Consider the following 13,589-nt stretch of genomic DNA (forward strand, 5'->3'; position numbering starts at 1 on the left):
GATCTCACAAGAAATGGAGAGGACACCTGAGCCAGAATCAAGAGTCGGGTGCTTAACTGACTGAGCCACCAGTGCCCCTGTCCCATTTGTAATCCCCCAAATGCTCAGTTATGTCTGGATGTCCAGGAGTAACCACAGTATAGATATACACTATAAAGCAGGATATTGGATACAGTAACATTTTTAGAAGAATGTCTGATGTTCAGAAACCATTACTAGACTACTTGAATTTCCTGGTGTACATTTCAGAAATACTCTATAAAGCATACGTGAAACTCAAAGGAAAGAAATTCCATGTCATGGAAAAATCAAATAACTATGATTGTAGTAATATAATCACAGGCTGACCTTAGTTTTTTCTTCTTTCCAGAATATCAGCAGGGTTTTCTTTTTACTTACAAAAAAAAAAAAAAAAAAAAAGCCAGNCACTTTGGGGGGCAGATAATCTTGGAACTGCTGACTCCCTATACCATGTGTGAATTGTGGCATTAAATAAGAATCTGATCTTTGATTAAATGATCTTCCTACTAGAAAATCTGAACATACTACATCTTGATCACACCTTTATTAAAGTAACTAAAACTTGTATTCATTATTGGGAGATTTTATGGGTGGCATTAGAGTTTGGATTTATCCAGCACTTGCTTATGCATTCTCTCTCTCCCTCTCTCTCTTTGTGTATGTGTGTTTCCTTTTATACGCACACACACACACACACACACGCACATGCACATACACACATTATATACATAATCTGTATATGATTTTTTTTTCAGATACACTGTCAGCCTTTTTAGACATAAACATCAAGGGGTATTAGGCTAGACACAAAGAGGACACCTGAGTTCATAAAGTTCACAAATTTAAGTGTCAGAGAGGAAGTGAATTTAGATAATATATTCTTATCTCACTAAGGGACATATTAGGTCACATTGCTTCCTGATTACTGATAGTCTCTTTCCATGTCTTATGCTATGAAACAAGGCAGTATCCAAGTGTACAGACCAGATGTTTGTGTCTCCCTAAAATTTGTTGAAACCTAATCCCCAATGTGATGCTATTGAAAGTTGCACTTGCCTACACTTCTGGATGTTTGGGGTGGCCATATTGTTTTACACTGATGAGTAATATGTAAGTGGAGATTATGTATGTCATTTCTGGGCAGAAATTTAAAGAAGCTATGTGTTTTGCCATATTAACCTTTTTTCCTGTCTTAGCCACATGGGAAGTGTTGAGATGGAGGCTCTATCAGCCTGTAATGTGGGTGACTATGATGAACACAGTCTCCCTGATACCCTGCAAGGCAAGGACTAGGTGAGTAAAAAATAAACTTTTCTTATGAAAAGCCACTGAGATTTGGGTGTGCTTGTTAGGGCACAGCCTAGCTTATCCTGATTAGTATACTCATTAATGTAAATTAAAAAGCTAGTTTCTTGGCATATGATCCCATTTAATTTACAATCACTTATTGAAATCTGTGCATAAGGAACAGCACTAGGTATTTATTTGAGATGCAGATATAGAAATCAGTAAAAGAAGTCATTCCTCTCAAGATGCTCAGATTTTATTCTCATGAAAGTCTGATCCTTAATAGCAGCATACAAGTTATGTTATGCTGGGTAATTCTATTCTGTATGTTGAAAATAAGCATAAAAATTATCAAGGGGTAGTGTAGTCATGTGTGTGTGTGTGTGTGTGTGTGTGTGTGTGTGTGTGTGTGTGGTGGAGAGGGAAGAGGTGCTGCAAACAATTCCCTAAGTGCAAAGCAGAGGAAATGCAAATCCAATTGACACACAGAAACAAAGCAGAAATAAGCAGAAGGTATTACCAAGGATTAGATTTCTACCTAGGTGTAATGAAGCCAATAAACAGGGGAAGAATTAGTTGCTTCAACATGCAATATTAGGGTTCAGTGCAAATATAAGTGTGGTAAGAGATCTGGGGTGGGAACCAGAGTTCCAGAAAGAAAGTCAGGAACATCTGACATATAAAAGGTGGGAGTTAGATAGGGAAGCTGTAGCCCAAATGCACAGACATACTCCAGTTGAAAAGAGATCATGGGCCCAAGTAGAGAGTGGACATCCAACCAATATGACACTGACGTAGAAAACAGGTTCTATCTTCGTGCTACCGTTTCCTTGTTATTTAAATTTGAGCCTATCACATAGTTTCTGTGTGTGTTAATTCCTTAATCCGTACAATAAGAATAATTTAATTCAGTGTTTACCTCATAATTGTCGTATGAGCATTAAATGAAGTAATCCCTATAGAGATTATATGATAGTGCCTGGCAGATAATAAATGCTTAGCAAAAGTAAACTATCATTTTTATTATGGCTACCAGTATGTGATTATCCTTCCTCTAGAGTTTCAAGCAGTGAGTGCCTTGGTTCACAAAATTTGGGTGACTCTATTAAAAGATAAACATGTGAAATAATACTGAAGCTTGACTGATTTGGTGGAACCAATGTGCAATGTTAAGCCTAGTAATTAAGTAATTATTTTCCTTTATTTGCTTAATGTCTGGTTTCATTATTTTGATTATATGGAAGTATATTATTTGGTTTTCATAGGAGAACTTTAGCAATTCTCTTTAAAGGGAAAAGAAAAGCTTTTGCTGAAGCCATTACAACAGTTACTTTTTCTGATTTTTATTCCATCCTCTTTAATCCATTATGGGTTTTTTAATTCATTCAGTGTATTTGGTTAAAATCTTTCTACTTCTTCCCACTTGCTTCCAAAAATGCATTTGCTATTAAACTCATTTTGTAAATGTGATACATTGATATGAATTTTCTGCACATTTTTATGATGCTGACACCAGTGAATACTTAGAAGAGGTTGAAACTGTTGGGGTTTTATGTGACTTTGATGACAGCTATCGTTAAGGCTTTCTTTTCTGCTTTATGGTTTGAGCAATGGTACCTTTTTTTCACAATGTGTAAGATAAAGTTCCTATAATGTTAATAAGAAGAAACAGTGATTCGAAAGGATAAACAGACACCCTGGCTCTAAGAAATGAAGGCATAAGAAAAATGAAGGGTACAACTTAGATTTGACTAAGGGTGTTTCAGGACTTGTGTCTGTTTTTGTCAATGATTATTTGGGAAATAAACGCTTTATCTTCTCTCATGACAAAGCCAGGCCTGCTTCTGAGTCAGACATTCTGCTAAACAATGAGGAAGTATTTTTAAGTTATCTTTGCTTTCTTAAGGGTTGTAAAAAGGAAAATGACATCTACATCTTTGCACATGTTTAGTTTGAAGTCATATTACAGAAGACTAGTATTTGGAGGAAGAAGGGATTTTTCTAAAAGGAAGGAGGAAGATGGGTAGACAATTACTGGGAATGCATAGAGGCTAACTAATTTGTGCAATAAGAGAAACACTAATATTTAGCAATGGCACTCATCTTCAAAACTGTATTCCTCATATGCCTGTCTCCTCTCTCTTCTTTCTAAATATGAGGCATGCACTTTTGTTTATGTGCCTATTTAATTCTCTCATTTATTTACATGAATCTTTGTCCCCTCCCCCACCTTTTTCCCCCCAATCCACTCAGATGTGTTGTATGTCTGTGAATTATACCCCAAGTGTGACAGACGATGACTATTTGGAGGATGCCAAGTAGCAGTTGCCCTAGCAACAATAACCAGGGGATGCTTCTCAGAACTTCTGCCTCCTCTCTTCCCCGTCATTTTCCTTGTTTTGAGAGTCAGATAACGCGGTTACCAGAATTAGTGGAAGCTGGTTCTTCCCCCTACCCCGCCCGCACCTGGCATAATGAAAGGGAGAAAACTCAAGAGATGTCTGCCTTTTCCTTACTATCAGGGGAAATTGAGCATACCTCTGCAGTCAAGATTGAAAGGAGACACACTCCTAGAAGGAAAAGAGCTGTGTGCTCTCATACTCTAATAAATGCTTGATGGTAGGAGAATTGTCAGAACTGCTACTGCAAACCACTTGTGGGGAATGAAAAAAAATCATTGTTGAATTTCCACACGTGGGCTAAAAGAACAGTATGTAAATTGGACTGCAAGATGCTATGTTCTGCAAGTGGAGATTTCTGGTCTGTTCTGAATCTCATATGGCAGGTTTCATTTTACTTTCTTACATGAAGAAAACCCAAAACAATTAGAGTGTAATCTAAATAGTGAAATGGAAAACTTCTTTTAGTTACTAATGACTTTATTGATATATATTTCCTCTCCCCCAAATAAATACTCATATTAAACCTAAAGAATGAGGCTTAAGGAAAATGCTATTTTGTTAGAGAAACTGAGTGGATTTCTGTGAAGCAAAAGAACGTTAAGTTTCAGGGTCTCTCACTTGCAAAGGCCCATTCCAAGGCCCTGTATCTAAATTTGCATTTGTAAATATATTACTATTATTCTTAAAAAGCTGCTGCCTGATTATATGTACTCTAAGCTCCACAAATTCTGGATCCATCTCTCAAATCAAGGGGAATATTTCATCAGATCTTCTTGCTTTTTTTAAATCACTTTTTTATGATATTTACATTTGTAACCTTGTAGCTTTGTTTTGAATCCTCATGTCTGCTTTTACTTTTTTTCTTTTGCCTTTGGAGGGATATTATGGATCTTCCATTTATCTCAAACATGCACATTTGTAAACAAAAATAACAAAAAATATGGAGTGTGCATACATCATTGTACCTTCAAAACCATTTAATAAAAATTATGAGTAGAGAAAGAAATGCTTAATAATAGCAAGTAAACAAATCATTATATTTGTCTATTTATTGTAATGTTTATTTTTGAGAGAGACAAAGGGACAGAGTGCGAGTAGGGGAAGAACAGAGAGAGAGGGAGACACAGAATCCAAAACAGGCTCCAGGCTCTGAGCTGTCAGTACAGAGCCTGAGGTGGGGCCCAAATTCATGAACTGTGAGATCATGACTTGAGCCAAAGTTGGTTGGTCAACCGACTGAGCCACCCAGGCACCCCCATGATCTAGTTATTTTTAAAAAGCTAATTTATCTCTTGACAATGCTATTTAGTCAGAATTCCTTTTCTATATCCTTGGAATGAACAGTTTTCATCATATGTATGCCAATAATATTTGAAGGGGATGCCTCATGATACTTTAGGTTTACATAAAATAAACAATATTTTATAAATAATATACTAGAAATTTTTGGCAATTATTTGAACCTAATACTTCATGATAACTGTTATTCATGGTAACTACCCTTTGAAAGATATGGTAAAACTGAAAAGTCTTTGTACTTCTACTAATTACATCTAACACCATTTTCCTTTAATAGAAATATCCAGTTCCTCTACCAAAACATATTCTCTTAAGAACAGGGTCTATATTTGGATTTTATATTCCAAGAGCATAGAACCTTGAATCTAATAGACTCTAATGTGTAGTCTTTAGTCGGATCTTACATAATGAATTTTTCAAGAACTTTGCTCTTAGACCCTCTTAACTTACAGGGCTGATAATGTGAATTCCATAGTAGACACTACTTGTAATTTTTATCTTTATAAAAATATATAAATATTTAAAAACAGGTAATATATTCACATAATTCAAAATTTAAAAATATGAAAGGAAACATATACATTGGAAAAAATTCCACTCCACTTTTTTCAGAGATATTTTAGGTATATATAAACAAAAATATACACATTCTCTTTAGCTTAGTATATAAACTGTACAGTCTTAATATTTTATTAACACTTTTGTAAATTGGCTCATGAATACAAACAAACAAAAAACTGTGTTCTTATTCTATGTTATGGCTACATTGCATCTAATTTATTTATATCTGTAGTATAACTTATTAAACTGGTATTTTGTTGATGGATGTCTTGATATTTTCCAAACCTTGCTGATTGAAACTACATTGCAATGAATAACCTTGAACATGACACCACATATTGTGCACATGAGAAAAAAATTATAAGCCATATTCCTATTTCTGAAATAAGGGTCAAATAAGGGTTCCATATTTTTATATATCGATAGATATAGCCTGACTGTTTTCCATACAGGATGACTTGATTTTTATTCACAATCAAAATACCCGTTTCTTTTATTCATACTTACAAAATGTACTATCAAATTTTCAGTCGTTGTTGATAAGTAGGTACAAAAAGCAGTCACTATAGTCCTACCTTATATTTGTTTCTGATTTTGGAGATTAGACTGTTTTCACATGTTTAAGAACATTCGAATTTATTTTCAATTTATCATAACACTCTTTATCTCCTTTCTTGCAGTCAAGCAATCTGTAAAGATTTTACTTATTTATTTATTTCCGTCCTTGGTCATCATTTGTCTTTTTGATTATTGTACAGGCTCCTTGAAGGTCAGTACTTCACTTTCTTGTTCGTCACTGAGTCATCAGCTCTAGCTCAGCCCCTATCCGAGCAGGCATTCTGAAAATATTGTCGGATGAATGATTTAGTGGAATAATGTAAGCCCACCAGAAGTCTCTAGTATGCTGCAACAGATCTCTGTCCTTGATGCTATGCCCAGTTACCTCTGAGTCTCCTAAAACTATCAGTGTCCTTTATGATTAATTTGAAAGTTTGCTGAGCTATTTGAAATAGAATTGAGACGCACAATACTTAAAGAGATTCCTACTTAATATTTAAAATATGACTTCCTTATGGCTTCTTCATAATAACTAAATTGCAGTCATACGGTAGTTTTCCATAAGGGAGAAGGTTCTCTAATGAGAATTCTAGGTTACTTAATTTTTTCATACTATCATGGAAAGGGAAACAAAGATGAATCTGGGAAATAGGTAAAGAATAAATATGTTTATTTACAGACCTCAATATTATATACTGGGAGCTGAAAAACTTCTGTGAAGGAGCACACAAACTTTGCTACATGGAACTTTGTCATTGAATAAGAACGTAGAGTTTTCAGGAATGTGATTGTTTTAAAAATTATTGTCAATTATAATACTGGGTTCCAAAGTTTGCTCAGTAGAAAGTGTTTAAAGGGCTTTATCAGTTATATAGAAGTCTGACTTCATTCTGAGTAGGGCCATACCCCTGAGATGTCTTATTAACTGATTTTGGGATTTGCACAGAAGAACCCAGAAAAAGGAGGCTGGAGATCTAGATAGTTGGGAGAGAAGGGTTTCTGATTCTAGGAGAAGACAAAAGGGCCTTGTAATGTGGCTTGGGCAAAAAAAGCAGGCATGGGTGGTATACTTAAAGAGACATGCTACTTTATAACCAATTTTAAAAGACCTCCCCCACATTATAATTCTGTGATGCAATTTCAGTTCAATTTCTTAAACTAATAGTCTCAGGTAAACTGCTATAGGGAAGCCAAAGTGTGGATATATATTCATGGCTTGGGGTGAAATTGACCAAACAGAACAGGATCAGTCAGGGGAGACAATGATGGACAGAGGCAATTGTTGAAGAATCCCAGTTCTGCAGTCAGAATTGAGAGGTGACAAGTGACAGCCTAGGTATATAAGTGCAGCCCACATTACGGGGACCTCAGAAATGACAGAGATGGGGTCTGAACTTCCTGGACTCATGAGAATGGGACTTGGATTATAGTTAAATGGTAACAAGTAAGCCTAGAAGACTGGGAAATTTGGGGGATATACAAATGTGGCTTAAAGAAATTACTTATGGATATTTGTTACAGGTCCTCGGTGTAGTTCAAGAGTGGTTCTTGTCTCATATTTCAGTGCTTACTTTGCGCACTTTCAAAAAGTTACTGCTACATGTTTATGTGCATTAGCATTTTTTCTCTAACCAGATTATAAACTCCTTGAAAAAATAGGGATTAATTCTTATACATTATGCTTATCTCTCATTGTATCTAACATGATAGTGAGCCACTATTATGGTGCTCAGCATTTGTTTATTGAATGACACTTTATTGGACAGTTCTTTTTAGGACTATAAGGCCTATAGTCTCAAATGAGTCTCATCACCTGAAATAAGACCTTATATATATTTTACATCTCCCTTCTTCTTATAATGTAGTCTTTTCCCTTACAATGGGTTTGTTTTTTTTCTTTTCATTACTACCTTCACTTAACTTTGACTATCTTGCCTCCTCAGTAACACTTGAATTTCAAGATTCCTTATAAACAACAACAAGATAATTGAACTGAATTCTTCTCTTATGCTAAAATAAAATCAACAACAAATTCATATCTCAGATCTATGCTCATGGTTTAGGCATAATTCACGAATGCTTAAGTCCACATGTCATGTGTCTATCCAGCTCTTTATGCAACCACGGAGTACAAACATGTTTTAAAGTTCTGAGAAGACCTGTGACCAGCTGACACATCTCAGGAAATCTTTTTTTCTCCCAAGGCATATTGTTCTCAAACTTTGAGAAGTTTAACTTATTTAAGTGTTCTCAAAGTTGTATACATTACACTTGTTTCTTAAGACTGCAAAAGCTTACCAGTTAACAAATGTCAGGAACAGCAGTGAAAAATTAATACACATCCAACCTCCTGTATGGGGTGGGAAGGATTGAGGAGAGGAGGGAAGGAAAAGAGAGCAACTGGTGCCTCAATCCCACACGCACACAGTCCCCCTCACTGACAGCATTACTGAATTTGATCAGAAATCCTGCCTGCAGCTCATGAGTTAAGAAAACAAACCACCCCAAGGATGGAAGTGTTATTTACTTTCCTAAGTATTTTCAAGAATAATACAACTAGGACTTCCAATCCGGCTGGGCATCCTAGGTGGCTCTACCATAGTTTTGAATGGTGAGTTTCCAGGATTGGTAGCAGAGAAAGTCCTTCTTAATAAAAAAAAAAAAAACTAAAAATGGAGTAGGGGAGGAGATCAGAGGTTGGTTGTTCCCTCTGCTTATGCACAGCACGTTCCCAGAGACTGTGCAGCTGACGCGCAGCAGACTTTTAGTTTTTGTTCAGGTCTGGTTTTGATCTGCAGTGTTCAGGGATAAGCAATTCCTTTCAAGTTATTTGCAAACCTTGTCAAAGCCTGATTGCAGCATGACATTGATGACAGACTGATTATTACTTGTCTCAAAAAGCAGTGTAAGAACATATTGGCTTTCATGCCAACATCCAGCTTGTCATTAGCGTACAGTGCAAATGGCAGCGGTTTTACACCGGAATCCTGGAAGCCTAGGCAAAAGGAGGACGAGTCTCTGTTTCTGGAAAGATTTCAATAAAATTTTAGGGACAGTTTTTGTTAAGTGAAATTCCTGCGAACACCAAGACAAATGATCTAGCTTTGAAGTGTCATTGGTTATCTTAAGAGGCATTTATTCCAGTAGGCTAGACAGAAAAAATCAATAAGATATATAAAATAATATTAAAACTATAATCAACTTGTTTTTGTGAAGCAAATCTACTAAAGCTTAGAAGTGAAGTCAGTTGCAAAGCTGTGCTTACTTGGAAGTGCAAAGTACTAAGTTTTCATGATGTCTCAGTAACTAAAGTCAGGTCCAACCAGATGGAATAATTATCTGCTTGGGGTGTGAGTTTGACCTTGCAGTAGGTACTTTCCCTTTTTGAACCACAGAAGCTCACTTGCATTAGGGAAACATATGTGTTCTGAATCCTTTCCAGGAATTAAAAACTCTATAATTTCAATTTTATTCAGGAGTCATGAAAGTTACCTACATGCCTACTTCGTACTTAGAAAACAGTGACTGGCTGAGAGCTAACTAGTAGTATCAGAAATCATGATCTTGTATTGCCTCCTCACATATGTTTCTTTTACTATTTCTCGCTTCCCTTGGTAGAATGGTAAAGCGATAATCTCATTAGGCCACAGCTGTTCATTCACAGAAGGAACAACCACCTCAATTTCTTGAAAAAAAAAATTAACTCTATAATGAGATGATTTGCTAAAGTTCATCAAAACTTTTAACTGAAAAATAATATATGTACATGAGAAAATTTAAGTCAAATGTGTAAAACAGTATTTTATGAAAGAAAAATCTTTCCTTTATCCTGAGAAGGAATCACTGATTGTACATATATATGTTTATTGTCCCCCATATTTTACATAAACTTAAGTAGAACTCAACACAATATTCTTACCTATGTTTTATTCTCTTAGCAGTACCAGAAGCTATAGAGATAGGACTTTAGGTAGTCCTGGATTCCTATCTTACTTGGGATGGTGAGATTCCAGAGATGACTGAAATTGACATTTGATTCATGTAAATCTGATATGTTTGCTTATGAATATGCTTGAACTGGTCCATGTTGGCTCACAGTTTGCTAAAATAGATTAAGGTAATTATTACAAGAATAAGAAAAACTAGAACTCTGATACTTTTGAGATGGTTTGTGGCAATTAATTCTAGGGCAGACAGAATAAAGAACACTCTACTCTCACCCTGAGCAGGACTTCAGCTGGCCTTTCTATGACCCAAAATGATCATAACCTTACTCATCTTGCTCAATTACCATCATCCACAGAAGGAAATCTTGCAGGACGTAGGAACTTACATTTCTGACATGGAGACCGCAGCTGAACCTCTAGCTGTATGCAATTGGCTTCATGTAGTTAAAACCTCACCTCCTTTACCTAAGTAAAAATATCCAATATACGTTGCCTGTTGGAATCTATCAACCATTCTCACCTTTGTAAATATCATTCAGGTTTTATACTTTTAAACCTTTCCCTCCGTAATCAAGGTTATAAAACAGAAGCTTCCAGTTCAAAATTGTGGACTCAGTATATAAATCTAACTCCCCTACATGCCTAAATCCCAATAAAATGAGAAATAAATATTCAAAAATAATTAATATATTTTAAAATAAAAAATCAGAATGCAGAACTAGGTTCTTTCTGAAATTAGAATTATGTGGTTTTATATTATGAATATGATAGTTACATTTGTGTGTCGACTTGGCTGGGCCACAGGGTGCCCAGATATTTGATAAAACGTTATTCTCAGTGTTTGTGTTTTCGGATGAAATTAGCATTTAAATTGGTGGATTCTGCAAGATGCAGATTGCCCTTCATAATGTGGGCTTCATTCAATTAGTCAAAAGCCTACATAGAACAAAAAGACAAGCCTTCTCCACAGAAGAGAGAATTGTACAGCAAGAGACCTTTCAACTTAAACTGAAACATTGACTCTCCTGGCTCTCCACCCCCTGGCCACCTGGGTAGATTTTGGATTTGTCAGCCTCGATGCTGGCTTATAATATAATTCCTTATAATAAATCTCTTTCTCTATATATTCACATCCCATTGATTCTGTTAAACTGGGGAAACTTGGCTAATACAATGGACTCTATTAGGCAGAGTTAGTAGCCATCTTAAACACACACAGTGTTAGGTACATTGAAAATGAGAGGTTTTGTTTTTCCATTAAAGTTAGGAACTTGTTTAAGTATCGACTTGGCAGGTAGAGAATAAGAAAATATCCAATATTTTTGGACACCAAAGTCCAGATTTGATGATCAACACGATAGATTAAAAATATGCTTGCAGTCCAGCTGACAAGGTCAACTGTGTTTGTATGTGTCTGTGTGTGTCTGTATTATATCTTATCTGTCTACTGTCTATCATCTATATAAACAGCTAATATTTGCAAGCTTACTGTGCCAGACACTGTATTGAATACATTACATAGATTATCCCATTCTCACACTACCCTATAAAGTAAGTACTATTATTGTGTTTATTTAACATATAAAGGTACATTTTAATATAGTGAATTAACAATTTAATATAATGAATAATTTTTCTATGCTTTCATAGCTACTGTGATCTGAGATTTCGGACACCATTACCTAGAATTATTTGGTTAAAATTACACAACTAGTAAATCATGGAGCTCAAATTAGAATCCAGCAGTCTGATTTCAGAGACTATGCCGTTAGTCACCATGCTCTTTGAAGAATGGAGTCAGCATATCTTTAATAGCAAACCCTGATTAGGACATTACCAGGAAAGAAAATTTTAGCCAAATTCTCTCATAAACATGTTCACAAAAAAATTCTAAGTGATATATTAGTAAATTGAATATATGTATATTTAAAAACATAGTAAATAGTAATGTTGTGTGGCTTAACAGAAGGTTGCAAGGTTGGTTTCTAACATTCAAAAATCAATAGTGTAATTCACAAATTAACCCTATAAAGGAGAAAAACAATATGATCTTATTTTTTACATTTTACTTTTTTTTTAGAAGTTTATTTATTTTGAGAGAGAGAGAGGAAGGGAGAGCATGAGGTGGGAGTGGCAGAGAGAGACGGAGAGAGAGAGAATCCCAAGCAGGCTCTGTGCTGGTCATGAGGTTCAAACTCACAAACTGCAAGATCATGACCTGAGCCGAAATCAAGAGTCAAATGCTTATTTAACTGAGCCACCCAAGTGCCCCCAGTGTGATCATCTTAATACATATACAAAAAGTATTTGATAAAATTCCATACCTGTCAGCATGTTAGTTTGTAGTAAGTATTGTTATCTTTCTTTTCTCCAGGGTTGGAAAGTGACAGTGGTCAACATTTCTAATTTTATTCAGGATGGTACTATAGGGTGTGGCCAATGCAATAAAGCAACAAAACAGGGGCGCCTGGGTGGCTCAGTTGGTTAAGCATCCTGACTCCTGATTTTGGCTCAGGTCATGATCTCAGGGTTTTGAAATTGAGCGCCCCCCCACCCCCGCCACTTAGAGCTGGGTGGGCATGGAGCTGAGATTCTCTCTCTGTCCCTCCCCAACTCACTCACATGTGTGCACACATTCACTCTCTCTCTCTAAAAGAAATAAAAATTTTTAAAAAGCAATAAAACAAATTAAAGTGATAGAGATTGAAAATACTTTAAACTGTCACTATTTGAAAATGATATGGATGTGTATTTAGAAAGTTCAAAAGAGTTCAAAAGAATGTACCAAAGTTATCAGAATAATGTCAGTTTAATAATTCACTGGGGGACACCTGAGTGGATCAGTTAGTTAAGTGTCTGACTTCGGCTCAGGTCATGATCTCACAATTTGTGGATTCGAGCCCTGTGTTGGGCTCTGTGCTGATAGCTCAGAGCCTGAAGCCTGCTTTGGATTTTGTGTCTCCCTCTCTGCCCCTCCTTCACTCTCTCTCTCTCAAAAATGAATAAACATTAAAAGTTTTTTAAAAATAATTCACTGAATATAAAATCAATGCACAAAATAATTGCATTTCAATAAATTAGCAGCAAATATTAAGAAAGAAATTAATAAATGCCTTTTATAATAGCACAAATAAAGTCCCCAGATACTTAGAAATAGTTCTAATGAAAAACATTCAAGTTCTCTGCATTGTAAACAACAACAAAAAAGAGTGCCAAGAAAAATATTTTAAAATCCAAGTAAATGGATGGATAGAAAATGTTCTTGCATTGAAGAGTTCAGTATTAAAATGTAAGTTCTTCCAAAATTGAAATGTATATTCAATGTTCCCTCAATAAAAATAAGAGAAGGGTATTTTCTTTTCCTTGTTTTTGTTTGTTTGTTTTTTGTGGAGGAGGGGAATTGTCCTGCTAATTCTAAAATTCTAAAATGTGTATGGAAATGCAGAGGACCTAAAATAGCAAGGGAATCTTTTTTTTTTTTTTTTTTTTTTTTTTTTTTTTTTTGGGGGGGACC

General features: G+C 35.5%; 1 protein-coding gene across 2 annotated transcripts in view; it reads left to right on the forward strand.

Annotated features, from left to right (window-relative positions):
- LOC144232803 (uncharacterized) overlaps positions 1 to 13,589 on the forward strand; it is a 413,974-nt gene that overhangs the window by 377,385 nt on the left and 23,000 nt on the right. For both annotated transcript variants that reach the window (XM_077765644.1, XM_077765643.1), the window contains one exon: positions 1,218 to 1,314. In XM_077765644.1, coding sequence (XP_077621770.1) covers positions 1,218 to 1,314 — 97 coding nt within the window. The remainder of the gene's footprint in view (positions 1 to 1,217; positions 1,315 to 13,589) is intronic.

Source organism: Crocuta crocuta, unplaced genomic scaffold (assembly GCF_008692635.1).
Source record: "Crocuta crocuta isolate KB4526 unplaced genomic scaffold, BGI_CrCroc_1.0 scaffold174, whole genome shotgun sequence".
In the NCBI taxonomy this organism is placed as follows: Eukaryota; Metazoa; Chordata; class Mammalia; order Carnivora; family Hyaenidae; genus Crocuta; species Crocuta crocuta.